This window comes from Camellia sinensis, chromosome 9, assembly GCF_055761805.1.
Source record: "Camellia sinensis isolate YWXY chromosome 9, ASM5576180v1, whole genome shotgun sequence".
In the NCBI taxonomy this organism is placed as follows: Eukaryota; Viridiplantae; Streptophyta; class Magnoliopsida; order Ericales; family Theaceae; genus Camellia; species Camellia sinensis.
In genome coordinates this window covers 61,574,017-61,591,232 of record NC_138969.1, presented here as the reverse complement: position 1 = coordinate 61,591,232, position 17,216 = coordinate 61,574,017, and the positions used below count along the sequence as shown (strand labels likewise).

The following is a 17,216-nucleotide window of genomic DNA, read 5'->3' as shown; positions in this document are numbered from 1 at the left end:
TGAACTTCAACGAGGTAAAAGGTCAAAACACACATGCAAGCAAACATAAAAACAAAAACAAATACACACGAATAGATATTGAAATAAAAACACAATTAGATCTCCAAACATTTTGGGTTAATTATATTTTATATGGTTTTGTCCAAAAACACTTTACCTCTTTCATGTTTAAAAATATACACATAACCCTCTTGAAATTTGGAGTAAAGTGCAAACGTTGCAAATTCTAGTTAAGTTAACCATGCGTTAACACACTAAATTGAGCGTGTGTTAAGAAATATATATAAAGATACTTTTGCCCCTTTTTCAATTTGTCTTTTTCTATTATTTTCTTCTTCATTCCCTCTCCCTCCTCCTCCTTTCTACAGCAGCAGACCCACTCGCCATTCCCCTTCTCATTTCCTCCTATATTTCACATGCCACCACCAACCAATAGCCTCATGGCTAAAACAAAACCCAATATCCACTTCCCCAAACACCTAGGTTGGGTGACTTTGCAAGACACAGTCCACCAGGACACCACCATGCATGGCCAAACCCAACCCTAACACCTAGTGGACAAGCACATTTCATCCCTCTCATCTTTCTCTCCCTCGTAGGGAAGGAAAATTTAAAACTCATCTCCCTCTAACAACCTAAAAACAGAAAGTTCTAAACACAAGTTCTAAAGGAACATATTAGAATTATTTCTTTGTTATATGGAAACACTTTTTCTTTGTTGTGCATTATTTCTTTGTTATATGGAAACACTGTTTCCCGTGATACAAGGCCCAACTACTATTAAAATTATTTAAATTTCCTTTTTCCAGAAAAGACATGAAATAAAAACTGATCATCAGGCAGGTGGTGCAACTTAGAGGTGAAGCTTCTTACAAGCTAATAGCTGATAATTAGAAAGCAAAAGTTGAAAACACCCATTCCCCTACTTCCTAATAATAAGTCTTTTTCAACTTATTTAAGTTATTTTTGCCTTGTAAGTTGTAAACAAAAGCGCACCAAATACTTTGGCACACATTTCCTAAATAAAAAAATCTACAAGCAACTCCATAAGATGCACCAAACAGAGCTAAAAAATGAGATACAGTCTCTAAGGAGCCCATGAGCAGAAGATAAGTAGAATAACTCACCTGGTGGACTGTGTCATGGTAAAAGTCATTTAACTTCAAAGCATGCGCAAGGCTCGCTGTGAACCCACGAGAGACACCAATATTGGCACCAGCATACTCTTTGTATGGAAATGTATAAAGGTGGCCCACAGCTGCAATAAGCATCTCAACACAAATTATAAAATTCTGGAATTCAGCAGCCTCCTCTGTATCCTTTATAAATCCAGATTTTGCAGCAAGAAAAACAAGAACACCCTAATGGAAGAGAAAGATAATAAGAAACATACTGGAAGTCTTACAAATCCCACATCTATATCAATGCAAAATCCAGCTACAATATGAGCAAAAAAAACAATTTTTATGCATATCCAATAGGAAACCATGCACACTGTATTATTTGTTTACACTTTACACCAATTTCCTTTGTTCAAAAAGAAACAAAGTGAAAAAAAAAAAAGGCACCCAGAAACCTGTTTGGGCCACATTCAGAAGGTATTCCAAGGTATGCATTGCTTCCAGCATTAAACATACAAGTTATTTAACTACAATTTTGGGGAGTTGGCATTCTTACAACTAATCAAGCACCAGCTGTTTTTTTAGAGAAGGAAGTGATCACAAAATTCACATCACAAACTATTACACCTTGATTATATTTCTAGAAAAGGAAAATTACAGTGACCTCTCTTGAGGTTACGATTAGAAAAACTCTCCTTAGGTTTCTTACATTACACTTAGCTTCCCCAATGGTTTATTGACATATCAAACCACCTTCCCCCAACCCTTACAGGTTAGTAGATAAAGAATGCCAAGCGGCTCCTACATAGGCTATTTTAGTCAGAAAATATGTATTCATGAATGTACAGGATGTCCTTCTCATCACTTATCCTCCAATTGTCTCACCACCAAACAAAAACAATCAATTACCATCTGTTTTTTTTCTATTCAAATATTGATCACCATAATACTGTTAATAGAGGAAAATAAAAACCAACTGGCATAGAGACAGTTTTCATTGTGGCAGCCACAAAAAAGCTATGGAAGATGAAGATGAAGATGAAATATGATAATGACAATAATTGCAGTGGGCACAATTGTCAGTTTTGAATCTACTACACATCAAAATGCTGATGTGTTCAGAGAGTTGCTGCAAGGTTTGACTAACTGTGGCAAGGGGTCCATCATGAGGAAATGTGAATTGTCAACAAACATGGAAAGATAAAAAACACTGATGATAATAAGAGGTCATGGCAGCTTTCTTCCATTGTCCTCAATTCCATGTTATGAAATAATATGCTAGGTCCCATAATATATAAGTACCTTTTTGTAGGAAGATTTTATCAATTCCTTTCTCCATTTCTATCAAATTCCATGATTCTTTTATGATATTTTCTTAATAACATCTAATTCCTTTATTCAACAAAGGGTCCATTTGCATTCAATAATTACTTCTTGACTAATTGAATAGGTGTGGCACATCCTGGAAGCAAGTTTGTCGTGGATACAAAATGTCAAAGGTTCAAATCATATAATATAATCCCTACCACTTATTTCTCCTTCTATCAGTAACAAGGGATCAATTGAAATGGATGGACATAACAGGTTCTAGAAAGTCATGTGGGAGGGAATGAAGAAAAATGAAACTCGAAGAAAACATAAAGAAATAGGATATTATTTATTTTGACTAAAGAGATGGACATGGTGGCAGGTTTAACTCTGCAGATGTGATGGAAATAGAGAGATAATTGATGGCGGTTCCAATACATTGTCATGGTGGTGGCAACCATTTGTTGGATCATCTATGAACTTGATGGATGCTTTAAGGAGATAAAAGGGTCTGCAAAGACTAAAATATTGATGGTTAAAAGTGGAGATGATAGTGTTTGATGTTGGAGCACAGTGTGAATTAAGGATAACATATTGGCTCTGGACATAAAACAAAATTGAACAATAATGTGAGTAGTGGTTCCACATGGATATTGGTTGTAGAATAGTTTTGTAAGGGCACAATAGTATTGTTATTCAGTCAAGAAATCAAATAAGAGCCAGAGTGTCATCTTGATATTGAGAAAACTTTAATCACTAAAGCATATGTCAATAAAATAATGGTCGAATAATAGTAGGGAAGGAGAACTATAATAGGAAACAAAAATGGAGGGAACTGTAACTTCAGAAACCACAAGAATGGTCTCTCTAATTGTCAAAAATCTCAAGGGGATAAAATGTAATTATTCTTGTAAATAATAAAATCCCAGAAAGTAAGGCATTAATATAAGGAATGCACCATTCTAGAATTAGGATTCAGAAAAGGCTGGGAATTCAATTCAGTGATAAAATAATGACAAAATTAGACAAGATCCTACCTGCCAATAGGTCAAGAAAACAACAGACTTGATTATGATAAACTTTGGAACTAGATTGAATGGCTGAAGCAAATCTCTGCACGCCACATAAAACAAGGCCAACGAATAGAGCGCCACTGAGTACGATACTGTATAGATGACGGTGAGATAAAGGTATGACTGGTCCACACTGAAATTCCCATCATGATATTTCCCTTTTGCATAAAGTATGAATGTAACTGCCACTAAAACAGGCTTAAGTATCACAAACTGCAAACAACCTTGCTTGCATCTCCGTATGAAGCGCCTGCATAGCTTTAACAGTTTCAGAAAAGTGATTCATCAAACATGAACTAAGAGATGCAATCTTCAAATGTGGGATCACTGGAATGAAACTGGGGATAAAATAATCTCCATACTTGTCCTTAAAGTTCTAAACTATACCCATCATATTGTCAGGCAAAAAAAAAAAAAACATGTACCATCCCAAATTTTCAAAAACATCATGGGTGACAGACAAGAATGAGGAACCTATAAGTCCAGTCAAATCATTCCAACTCAGGAATATAAAGATTGCACTATCCCTTCCAATCATTTCCAAAATTCATTAAATAAAACCTCAAATTACTTGGACCCTGAGGGTTGTCACCATGCATCAAAAACCAATCACAATAGATGGCTGGTTAATTTAAAACATACTCACCCATCTAATGGAATGGGAGAAAAGCAGCATGTCATCAGATAGCAGCTTGGCTTCAGAACCCGACCACTTAAACTCAACACAACAGCTCCTGGTCCACCCACCCATGCCAGGCACAATGCCAAGAAATTATAAATGACCCATGCTTCATATCTGAAACAGTATATTAAAAATTAGCATGTTCTACCAAAAGCAGTGTAAAGCTCTTGGAAAAAGACTTGAAAAGCTGAGATCACTGAGACCATTCAGTGAACACACATCTAATACTATAAAACGAGACAAACTTTGGGATTAGCTCGGTATGTGAACAAATCACGCTACATTTTCAACGGTAAACAAGTCAAACTTGAACTCATTTTGAAACTTGTTCATTTTTCAAGCTAAATTTGAGCAACCAACTACTTGGCATGACTTCGCTTGTTTACAGCCCTATAACATGAGCACTAGGCAAGTAAATGAATAAAGTATTCACAATCTAAAAAAATATTCATCAACAACATCAAGTTTCAAAGCTTGAATACGAATTGGCTAGAACATCTGAAGAATGAGAAACAGATAAAACTATTGTATTTAAAGTCAGTTACAAAAGAAGTGGCGATTCCTATCATTGGTAGAGATATAGACTGGAATAGCATACGTAGAACTTCTAGAGCTACTGCTTCAACTGATTATTTAGCTCTCCCTGCTGAGCCACACATGCTCCAAAGTCATAGATACACCAAAGATTAAGTGCATGTCTGTGTATCCAAGCCAAATCGCCATGTAACAGATAGCAGCGCACAACCCAACAAGCTGCAGAAGTTAGTTGCAAAAACCAGAACACGTGGCAAACACAAATTACTGAAATCACTAGTCCCCATTCACACACACAAACGATAAATAAATAAATAAAATATGACAGAAAACGCAGAAATCAAAACCTTTAATTTTTAAGGTTGGAGAAATAGAACTGTGAATTGTATTAATCCTATATTGTATGGTTATTACAAGACAGGAAACTTATTAAACATTAGATGACAATACCAGTAACAAAACGGTAGTCTTCTTGAACCCCTGAGTTGAACTCCAGAGTGCTGGTGAAGAATCCACCATAACTGTCTCAGAATACAAATTTGGAAATATGTGAAGACCTGATGTAGCATCCCAAGCAAGTGCCACAGGTGGAAAACAGTGCAGTTTGCAAAGTCCTGCTACCAGGAAAGAGCTACCCTTAGCAGAAATAGAAAACAAAAACCTGATCAAAAGAAATGGAAAAAAAAAAAAAAAAACCTCTGATAGTAAGGAAATCCAGAGATCATAATTTTTTAAGCTAAACATTGAAAAGAAGAATAATGATGCCCCAACTATCCAAATTTAAATCAAACCAAAGAAGATATACAATATTCAAAATACCAAAAAAACCCGAACCTTCAGTTAAGGTTTTTAGATTCATACTAGTAAGTCCAAATCCTACCATTTAGGAAACTGCCATCAACTGACAGGTTTATTATTGTGTCAATGTTAAGGTTAAAACACCTTAGTAAAACTCTAAACACTCAACAAATGGAAAATTCATATTTAAATTGTAATTTCAGAAAACCATCTTTTCCATGTTTTTAAATCTCCACGAGAGGCCGATGTTGTCAGGGTATGAAAACCTGACAATTAGAAAAGCCTTTCTTCTTTTTTTTTGATAAGTAAAATTTCAATTAAGAGACACAAAAGAAGGGGCTACAATCCAACTATGCGCAAATTATACAAGATCATCATCTACAGGAAAACCTTAATGAGGTTACTTATGTTCATCATATTCCACAAATTAATATATATATAATCCATGTCTGAAATCAAGTTGACTTCATGGAAAATAAATACATAAAGAAAGCCTTACTGCCATTCTCCAGATCTCCAGCCTCTTCAACGGGGAGTACAGATTTTTTTATTCCACATCCTGTAGTTTCCAGAGATAGTTTAACAGGAAAAAGACCTAAGCTAATAGCAAATGACATATTGAAATCAAGAGGATGGTCCTCCTTCAATATTATGTCCTGTGCAAAATTTAAGTAATGAAGCCGTTAGTAGATGAATAAAACTATATAATCCAGATTAAATCACACGTCCAGAAGCTGCTTTATGGAAGTGCTGACCTTCGGAGAATAAGTTGAGAGAAGCAACAACTGATGAGACAACTCTAATTCCCCATCTTTTGGAATAAAGAATTGTCCAACTGCCATGGAAGCAGCAGGTGGAGGCCTTCCTGAAACAGTTTGAGAGCCCGAAAGTCATAATACATACATTCTCAACTTAAACCTCTTTCAAAAGTAACTGAGAGATGCTCATCACATTCAACAAGAGAAAAAGTAACATTCAAAAGATACCGCAGATACAAAGGATATAAAATCTGTATGATCAACAGAGTATCACAATATAACATGCATATAGGATGAGAAAATGAGAGACTCCTCAAAACAAACAAAGATTATGGCATAATGAGAATATCATCATACTAGAAAATAGAAATTCATTTAGCAACAGGGAAAAAAAGAAAAGAAAGAGAAAAAGAAACAACAACAACACAGCCACTCAAAGCAAAACTTGTGTATTTAAAAGGCTTTATTGAGGCTGGACTCCAGGCGAGGCTAATGCAAACAGCATCAATGCTTTGATTTTTACGCAACACTCCAAAAAGACATTCAAATAGAAGGAAGGGCACAATAAACAAGATATTCAAACATAAAACAAATGGGGGAAAAGAAAAATTAGAAATAAAAACATCAGTGCATATCCAGTCTTTAGTAAAGTGGCTCTAAAGATCTCATGTTTTTCCAATGGCAATTGCATTGGCAATATTAAAGAGAAAGTCATGCTACAAACAATGTTTTTCAAATAATATGCATTGCTCTGATTTCTGAGATTGCTTTGGAAAATTAACTACGGTGAATTTATGCCAGAATTTTTCTGATATAAACAAACACAAGCAGCCAAAGGGTTTCACAAAACCTTCTGATGCATATATACTTGTGATACTATGAAATGGAGAACACATGTGAGACAACAGATGAAATTAAAGAAACAATACCGGACTAGGTGCAACTGAGATGGTCAAGAATTTGAAGCCATGCATATCCCCAGGAGCCAACAAAAATACAGTTGATGGAGGAGCTTGCTCAGCCTGACTACCTGGTTCAATCTTGAAAACAAAAACAAAAAAATCAGCTACAATAGCATGTCAAACAAACCAACTTACTAAAATCTGATGCTCTAAAATCTGAAAATTCACGTCATGTATTGAATCCATAAGAATTATGTATGCACAATGGCTATTCAGCAATAAAATTTCAAAACAATACATGTTAATATGATCAATTGGGTTGCTACTTTCAAAACAAAATATTTGGCAATAAGAAAGTTAAAGGCAAGCAAGATTCTACGAGTATATAAGAGTAGGAAAACAGCAATGAAAGGGCCATGTCCCTGGCTAACCAATGAAATTCTTCAATTACACGTGTACAACCTCAAGGTTCTGGGAACAGTAAGGTGAAATGGGATTGCAGTTTGACAGTTAAAGTACAGCCCTACACTGAGGTTTCAAGCAGAAATCATATTTAAGCTATAAAGCCAAAATAATACTGAAAAAGTACGAACAAAGCTCCCTTAACAGTGCATTCATGCAAGCAAACTCTCATCTCAACTCAACTCAACAAGCTTAAAACCCTAAATACTTACTGCTAGCTAGTGAATATTCAATGCACTCATATACTGACTGCAAGCCAAGGAAGATACCATGTCATCACAATAAAAACAGATCTATGGCACAAAAAAAATGCTTGAAAAAAGGAGTATTGAGAATATTTTCCAAAAGATACAGAGCTATAAAAAGAGTAAGATTATGAGTAAGATTTACAAAAGATACTGAAACATATTCAAGGCATGTAGACCAAAATCTAATGCAAAATTAATGCAATAGACAAAGCTTGCAGAGTGATACAAAGGAAAATAAACCCTATGCATACTTGGATGTACCACACGTTTGACAATCAGATACCCAATTACACACATATACAGACTTCGAATTTCAATTTCCGCCATTAGGGTTTGGAAATCGAACAATCAGATACCTAATTACACACACACACATATAGAAATCACTGAAGCTTTAAATATATATATATATATATATAACTTTGAACATAGATTATGAACCAACAAAAATCGAACACAGATTTGGCCCCCATCGTTCATCTCGGTGGTTGTAGCAGCGGAGGAAGAGCCCTCACATCTCAGATCTACCATAAATCCAACAGATTTGAAGCCTTCATGTCTCATATCGTCGTCGTCCGAGAATGGCACGAAGATGGTGAAGACGGTGGTGGTGGTGGTGTGCGGTGGATGTGAGGGTGAAGACAGTGGCGGCCATGGAAGAGGAGTAAAGGGCAGGGAGACCGTCGTCGATCTGGTGTTTGGAGTTCTCGATACCAAGGAGTTGGAGATTATTGGTGAAAAGCCCCAAAATTTGAGTTTATACAAAATTTGAGTTTATAACTAATCAGGCATAATAAACTTATACAAAATTCTCACCAAAACTTTCAAAATTTTGACAATTTTGACATCATAAAAAAAAGTTAGTGGAAAAAATTTAGGTGACGAAACTTATTTTTTTTCTCACCTAAAAGTAAATATTTGTTGACGGAAATAAATTTCGTCACCTATTATTTTATTTTTTTTATTATACGTGATAAAATTTATAATTCCGGATTATTCTTATTTAGTGACGAAATTTGTTTCCTTCACTAATTTTTGTCACCATACCAAAACAGAGAATAAGAGAAAGAGACACCAAAGAAAGAGCGAAGAGAAATCATGTACCAAATCATCAAGCGAAGAAGATGTGGCGGTTATCGGCAAGGCTGCTACTGGCGGTGATGATCGACAAGACTAATAGAGGCGACAATGGCGATCGGCGTGGTAGAGGAGCAAGAGGTAAGACAAATTAATACCCTATTTTGAGAGAGAGAGATGATAAACAAAAAAAAATGATAAAAAAAATTAATACCTTTTTTTTTTTATTGCCGCTCAATATATCAAAAATTTTCCACCAAAATTGGTGACAATATTATTTCCTCACCAAAAGATATCAGAAATATTAAAACGTTTTGGTGACGAAAATATATTCATCACAAATAATTTTATAATTAGTGACAAATTTTTTTGTCACCAAAAGTCCCAAAATTTTGGCGCCACCGAAAAAAAATAGCGGGAAAATTTTTGGTGACGAAACTTAAGTTTTCCTCACTTAAAATGAAATATTTATTGACGAAAATATATTTTGTCACCTATCATTTTTATTTTTTTATCATATGTGACAAAATTTAAAAATTCCTCACGAATTATTTTCATTTAGTGACGAATTTTATTTTCTTCACTAGTTTTCGTCACCATAGGTTACTTTTGTTGTAGTGAGAGAAATTCTATAATAAACCCGGTTAAGTAGTTATGCTCTATTCTATAATATAAAATGGCAAACATTTGCCACATCAGCGAGCACAGAGGTTAGCCCTCTTCACGCATGAGCTCCTTCCCCTCTTTTAATTAAGGGTGAAATTGTCTAGCAATAAAAATAGTTCGAAAAAAAAAAAAGGATGGCTCTATTTGCATTCAAAAAATTAGGTTGGCCACCTCAATTTAACAAATTTTTATTTATTACTATTTAGTCTCTATTTAAAATGGCCAAAAAGTACTTGACATTTAAAAATATATAAATCAAAGTGTTCTGAACACTCTATTCATACGCAACAATATTGCTCATTTTTCTGTATCTTAGTATATTGTATGATTACACGAGCAATCCAATTTCCCTCTAATATGTATAGCTACTGCACATGATTCTTCTAGGAATTAAAACTTACAATGCAGAATAATTTCACCTAAAATCAAAACGTCGAAGGTTCCATTTGCAAATGTTTCTTCCAGTCCGAAGTTACATTGTGATGTTATCTTGTTACTAGTTTGGGTCGTCAGTGAGACTCAGATGATCTCCGTTGAAGAACCTTCATCGGCTAACCTTCGTTGGCAAACTTTAGAAGAAGAACCTTCATCTCCGATGAATAACCTTCTTCGTTGCTTGGAGTATTCATTTTGTGTTGGCGACGACGAGTTTGGAAATATGGGGGTTCCTCTGATGTTATTCTTTCGTGAATGACTAATGGCGTGCAAAAAATAGATATGTATTATATTTCTAGGCTTTTTGGGTTTTTAGGGTTCACTACAAGAAAAAATACTTTTGGCGACCACCTTTTTTTTTTTGTCGTAAATAGTCCACTTTCTGCGAATCTAACTTTTGGCGACCACAATTTTTTGGTCACGAAAAATCACCTTTTGGGGACCAAAAAAAAAGTTTGTTGCGGAAAGTATACCTATTGGCGACCAAAGGCTTTTTTGGTCGCAGAAGATCACCTTTTGGCAACCAAAAAAATGTTGGTCGCGGAAAGTATACCTTTTAGCGACCAAAGGCTTTTTTGGTCACGGAAAGTATACCTTTTGGTGACCAAAAAAATGTTGATCGCAGAAAGTATACCGTTTGGTGACCAAAAAAAAAGTTGGTCGCAAAAAGTATACCGTTTGGCGACCAAAAAAAAAGTTGGTCACGGAAAGTATACCTATTGGCGACCAAGGGCTTTTTTGGTCGCGGAAGATTACCCTTTGGCGACCAAAGAAAAAAGTTGGTCGAGGAAAGTATACTATTGGCGACCAAAGGCTTTTTTGGTCGCGGAAGATTACCCTTTGGCGACCAAAAAAAAAAGTTGGTCGCAGAAAGTTATGGCGGGATAATTTTTTTAAAAAATGGATACTACTGTAATTACATGCTATTTTTCTGTTTAGGCATTAAAAATTTTATAAAATAATATATAACCCAATTTTTATGGGTTATATATTTTCTCTACCAAACATGAACAAGAAGCATGTTATTGGCAGAGTGAATTGGGTGCATGGTGACTCCTTGGTCAGGAGTTCAAGTCTTAGGCAGCGCAAAAGAATTAATTTTTTTGGGTCAAGGCGCTGACTTTTGGCGACCAACTTATCTTTGGTCGCTAAAAGTTCCCTATTAGCTAATATGAATTGGACTTTTCGCGACCAAAAAAGTTGGTCGCCAATGGTCACTTTTTTTGGTCGCTAAAAGTTCCCTTTGGCTAATATGAATTGGACTTTCCGCGACCAAAAAAATTGGTCGCAAATGGTCACTTTTAACGACCAAAGGCTTTTTTAGTCGCAGAAAACTATCTGTCACGAGGCTTTAGCGACCAACTCGCGACCAACGTATTTTGGTCGCAAAAAGGTTTTAGTGACCAAATATGGTACTTTTCCCGACCAAACATGTTCGTCACGAAAAGTGTTTTTTCTTGTAGTGGTTATAATTTTTATTATTTGAGATGTTCAAAATAAATAAATAAAATTTTAAATTTTAAATTGACGTGTTCAAAGTAATAAGGTGCCCAATCTAATTTTTAGAGTGCATTTAGAGCTACCAAAAAAAAAAAAAAAAGACTTGTTGAGATAAAAAAGGAAAAACTCTACAAGAGACTTACTTTACCACAACCTTCACCAAATAAGATTTGTAGCCAGTTATTCATATTTATTTTTGAATAAATAAATAAAACATGGGTAATTGATATGAGGTAAACTATCCACTATAGAAGGAGGGGTGTAATTTTGGTTCAAGCTCAGCCCGACCAGCTTTCAGACCTTGTAAGCTCTCGCCAAAAATTGGGTCAAGCCGGACGCGAAACTCGGCTTAGGCCCATGCCTAGGCCTTAGGGAAATTCGGACTTGGGCTTGGACCTAGGTCGGGTCTTATAGTTTTTTTTTTTCTTTATCAAATTTGCTTTAAAATAACGTTTGGCCTCTGGAAGGCTTTAGAGTGGTCCTGGATTGGGTCTTGGGCTAGGCCAAATGGGCCAGGCTCACAGGCTGGGCCAGAAAACACACAGCCAAGCCTAGGCATAGGCCTAGGCCCGAGGGTTTAGGCTAGGCTCAGGCTCGGGTTTTGGTTGGACCGCAAGCAAGCTTCAAGCCGACGACGGGTCATTTTTATACCCTATACAGAAGTGGTATTATGGGAGGTTACAACTTCCTGATGGTGAGAAGTTAGTTATAATCAGGAATGTTGGTCGAAGTCTATCTATTGTAAAGAGTCTACGATTGCCATCAAACACAGATCTAGACGTCAATTAACATATAGAATAGGCTTGAAATTCAGTTCTTTCAAATCTTTCGGTGTTTTGTTTACATATTTATGGCTTGATCAACTAACACAAGATTAATAGACTTGAACAACATGGCAAGAGATACTTCTTTTTCTCATTAAAGTTATTTTAGTTCTTTCAATCAAACTAGAACCGAACTATAAAAAACAATTTGATTTGGTTCAATTCAACGGTTCGAAAAATTTCATATAATAAAAAATATGAAATATATTTTATAATAGTAAAGAAATAAACAATTAGTAAAGTTAGACAGATTAGAGCTGGTAAATTTCACAATTTAAGAAACAAATATATCACAAATCAGTTAGGTTAAACAATGTACTAAAGCCTTAGAATCGAGAACCCAACCGATTTAAAAATTCCACTATTTTCAAAACCGGACCAAACCTACTCTTTAAAGCTGTTCACTACCTCTCTATCCATCTTCTTTTAAATTTTTTTTTGGATAATCGGATATCTGAGTCCTCTTACGCGTAACTCGACTAATCATAGGAGATCTCACCACCTACCTGCTGGGGCCTCATTTAAAACTAGAACAAAGGCCCTGCATGAACTGGCTCCAATGACCTTATTATTATTAGCGAGTATTGGACTTGAGATTTAGAAGAAGCACACCCCGACACTCCATAACCCCTATACTCCATATTGTGCTCACGAGCTAGGTCAACCAGTTGAGGTTATCTTCGTTTCAAACTTCTGTGGACTTTTTTGAGACAGTACTATTGTACGTCTTATTTTGCCGACTAAACTGTTGAAAAAGTTATTGTAGAAATATTGTCAACAATCATAATCACATATTTTCTGGAGTTGTGTTAGTTGTTGTTGCTTGTGATTTCACAGTTGGGGGTCCAGTGTTTTTTGTCACGTGCCCTGTTTCTCAGATTTGAGAGACAAAGAGAGAAAAAAATAAGGGAGGCAAAAGACTTGGAAGAATGAGAACCAAATGAAATGGGTGTGAATGACATTGTTGTTGATAGACATCGACCTGGTTGAATATACACCTGTTCAATCAAAGCACTTTCTCTCTCTCATGGTTTGGATACTATACCAGCACTAAGTAGCAAATAAGGAAAAAAATCTTCACTCTCTCTCTCTCTGTCTGTCTCTTTCTCATGGATTGGATACCTGTAGTAAAGTAACAAATAAGGAAAAAAAATCTTCACAGTAATGCACAACAGGTTCCTTGCTTGAAACAGGTAGTAGGTAGAAAGAATAGAAGCTATAGATTTCTATGATAGTTTTGAGAGACGCGTGTTCTTTTTTGACGCATAGACTTCTCAATCCTTCTTATCTTCACATTATTATTCCAATTTCAATGATTGATGACCCCTATATAAATCTCTCTGCTCGATCCTTCTGGACTACTCTCTCTCTCTCTCTCTCTCTCCTACATACATATACACAATCACAATATACATGACAGCTAGCCAAGTGCTCTATTCTTCTTATTGTATGTAAGTAAATAGTGCAACAATAGGTTTAGGGAGGGTTCCCAATTTACCAACTGCAATTGATAACTTAATTAATTAAAATGTTATTTTTTTTTTTTCATAAAAGCTTCCACTTTGAGGTGAGCTGCCATGTGGATAGTTGATAAATATTTGGGTAAATTGGGAGGCTTCTTAATCTTATTGATAGTGCAATGCTCCTTTAATTATGTTATATATTTTGGCTGTTTGTTATTCTTTAAATAAGTTGATTGTAATATAATTTTAACGTACAGTTTATTAAATAGAAATAACTTAAATTATTAAAAAAATTTAATTATCTAATAGTTGAGTGGGAGAAAAGGGTTTTAAATTCTCCTTTTTAATTATTAACTTTTAATTTATAAAAAACTGCACCAAACTTGTTTATAGACTTTTATGTGTTGATTATTTTCTATTCACTCTATTCTAAACTTTATGAAATCAAAAAAAACAATGTTACACTTTGTTATATTTTTACACCAAATATAGTTTATATGTACTGAAATTCTTATTAAATTTTTTTATTAAAACATAAGTGTCCAAAGTATCACTTCTTTCTATAGGCACCAACACTTTTACCAAATGTACAAGAAATTAAATGAGTTACTGTATAAAAAAAAAGTACAGAAAAAAAAGTAGTTATAATTAGACATCAAAGGATAGTTGGATACTTGTGCTTTTTGTTTTGAAAACTAAGTTATTTTAGTTAATTTTTAAATTTTTTTAATTAAAAGGTATATAAAAAATTAACTACATTTAGTAAAAAAAAAATTAGTGCATGTAATATTGGTCTTATGTATTAGTGGAATTTGCCAAGGGAGATTTATTGCACCAATGATTGTACATGTATCACATGAGATGATAATTTAAATGTAACATGAAAAGATAATAATTGTAACATTATTTATCGTCACATTTATTTCACTATTTTATTTTTAATAATGCTATGATGATTATATTTTTATGAAAAATGTTAGGAACCCACCTTTATGGATCCCGAATTTATCTTGAATGTGTTTTTATAATAGAGATTAAATTGATGAAGTGTGAGATCTATATATAAAATGAATCTGAGCCACTAATATCTTTTTCTCGATAAATTTTGGGTTAATAAGAGTGAATTTGTAGTATTGTTGTATGTTTTTTTACAATATTTTGTCTATCATCTTGAATGTCAATACTGCATTAGTAATAAATATGAGCGATGAGACCCATTAAACAAATCCAGTATAGACACAAAAAGCATTAAATAAATTGCGGTAAAAAAAAAATTAATCATTCTAGTATTATTTATTTTATTATTTTGCGTCTAGAAGGAGAACCAAAGGTAAAGTTCACCTATCAAAGTAGGTTATCAAAAGAAAAATTTTATATAAACTAAAAGAAAATTACAAATTTTTCTTACTAATAGACGTGTCAAGTAAATTTTTTTTTTTAAATATTTATAAAATTTAAAACAAAACCTACTTCAATATTTTGTAAATAAAAAAAATTGTAAAATTTATATAGCATTACTTATTAATTATGAAATTATATTATTATAAAATAATGAGGGCCACTTTTTGATATGTGGAATTTGAAACATGGTGGGGGCTGTGGGAGACAAAATAAATATACTTAAAATAGTAAACAGAGTACATCCAAAGTCTACTGGACTGAAAGTTATTGTCGAATAGACACAAAAGACAAAATGAGGAAAATGTCGAGTTAAGGGTACATGTGCCAGTAGACTGCCCCGAAGGACTCCTCGGCTCCGCGCTGTGAGGGCGCGAATCTGTTTTGTTCTGAGGCTACTACAGTTCAGACTCAATGTCACGGTTCTGAATCTAATCTCCCAAAGTGCAATGCAAGACTGATAAATCACCAAAGAGTCCAAATTCAGCAAATCGTTTTGAAAAATTGATTTTAATAAAGAAGTGTCAAACATGGACTGCTTTGTCAGATATAGAGTCACCATCTAAATATTTTATTTTGGAAAAATTTAGGAAACTCTGACTCGTGCCTAAGGCCACGTGTCTATCATCACCAAAGTTGCCTCGGCTCGGAAACTTGGGTACAAGAGGGGAAGGTCATGCAATGAGCACCCCCGCTCGCCCGATCAAAGATCGGCCTGTACTAAGCATGATATTTTATTTTTGAAAACACATGTGTTCTTATTCCGGTTATTAACCTAGAATTACAATGTGATGCGCATAGCATACAAGTATAGACTAGATTGCCTAAGTTGGAACAAAACATTGCATGTTCATTTGTTTGAAAATGGTTTGACGTTTGCTACTCGTAAGTAGGCTAAATCGAGGATTTCAGTGAATTGTTCCAATTCAAGCAACCCAACCTTCACCCACAGGCATTCAAACAGTTATATCAAATAAGCAGTTAGCCTCATGGCAAGCATGCTAACATAGCAACATTAACACACATACATTATGCTAAAGCGTAAACACTCACAGTGTACTCCGAGCCAAAACAGAGAACTAGTTAGAGATCATACATAATCCTAGTTCATGTTAAGATGGCTAATACAACATATGGAAAATGCAGCTAAGATAAGCTCGGTTATTCTAAGATGTCATGTAAATGCGACAATTCGATACATATATTCAACTTGGAATTGAAATACAATGCAGTTAGTATGATGCGCCGAGCTTGGTGCATGCAAAACAGATGAATGATGCACGCATGGAAGTATAAGGTATGCTAATCGAAATATGCCCTAAAACTAACCATCGTAAGCGGTTAAGTAAAAAGGAGAAAGAAATGGGAGTTGGAAGACATGCATCACACACACGCACGCTTATTACAACAGTTGGCCCTCTCGACGGAGGGTCCGAATAAAGAGCTAACTAGCTAATCTAAGCTAATTAAACTAATTATTACATCACAAAACTAATTAACTAACAAGTTAATTAATTAAACTATTACAACACAAATTGAATAGTTAAACGCATTAACTAATTAAGTACAAGCCAAAGCATAAGCTAGCTAAGGAAAGTAGTGAAACAGGAGCCTCGAGGCGATAAGTGTATGCATGCCCGATTGCCTCATTTGGAAATTTGTCGTGATGCCCCAACTTGCCTCTGTTTGCAACTATCCTCAGAACCTTGCACCAAGCTCCAGAAAGCTTCAACTCCACAATGGGAACCTGTAGGAACATGGCCGACCACCTAGGGATGCTTCCAGCCACTGGCCGACCACTTTTTGTTGCTGCAGACCAGAAAAAGTGGTCGGCCAGTTAGTTTTTCTGGCTGGCCGGCCAGTTTTTGCTGTACTTCACCAGTTTGCTGTAGCAGAGAGCAAGAAAGGGCATGCCAATGTATTTGCAAGGTATGTGTGCACAACCACCCTCCCTATCATTTCATAAG

The 17,216-nt window shown here is 35.0% G+C and overlaps 2 protein-coding genes across 2 annotated transcripts; both read right to left on the bottom strand.

Annotated features, from left to right (window-relative positions):
• Window positions 1–662: 662 nt before the first annotated feature.
• On the bottom strand, window positions 663–4,517 carry LOC145799468 (uncharacterized). Its single transcript, XM_082889056.1, has 4 exons — window positions 4,492–4,517; window positions 4,149–4,298; window positions 3,467–3,752; window positions 663–1,361 (listed from the first exon to the last, which is right to left on the bottom strand). Exons 1-4 carry the CDS (start codon window positions 4,515–4,517, stop codon window positions 930–932), a joined length of 894 nt encoding a protein of 297 aa, XP_082745182.1. The 3' UTR covers window positions 663–929.
• A 310-nt stretch (window positions 4,518–4,827) lies between these two features.
• On the bottom strand, window positions 4,828–7,285 carry LOC145798614 (uncharacterized). Its single transcript, XM_082886865.1, has 4 exons — window positions 7,204–7,285; window positions 6,272–6,381; window positions 6,016–6,172; window positions 4,828–5,332 (listed from the first exon to the last, which is right to left on the bottom strand). The coding sequence occupies exons 2-4, from the start codon at window positions 6,356–6,358 to the stop codon at window positions 5,148–5,150; spliced, it is 429 nt and encodes a 142-aa protein (XP_082742991.1). The 5' UTR covers window positions 6,359–6,381; window positions 7,204–7,285; the 3' UTR covers window positions 4,828–5,147.
• Window positions 7,286–17,216: the final 9,931 nt, after the last annotated feature.

Coding starts and splice junctions, on each gene's coding strand:
- LOC145799468 (XM_082889056.1), bottom strand. CDS start 4,517: ATGAACAAGTTTCAAAATGAGTTCAA. Junction 4,299..4,491: donor AAGTTTCAAAATGAGTTCAA/GTTTGACTTGTT, acceptor ATACTGTTTCAG/ATATGAAGCATGGGTCATTT. Junction 1,362..3,466: donor TTTTCTTGACCTATTGGCAG/GTAGGATCTTGT, acceptor CTCTTCCATTAG/GGTGTTCTTGTTTTTCTTGC.
- LOC145798614 (XM_082886865.1), bottom strand. CDS start 6,358: ATGGCAGTTGGACAATTCTTTATTCCAAAAGATGGGGAATTAGAGTTG. Junction 6,173..6,271: donor TCTCAACTTATTCTCCGAAG/GTCAGCACTTCC, acceptor AATTTTGCACAG/GACATAATATTGAAGGAGGA. Junction 5,333..6,015: donor TGGAGATCTGGAGAATGGCA/GTAAGGCTTTCT, acceptor TCCTGGTAGCAG/GACTTTGCAAACTGCACTGT.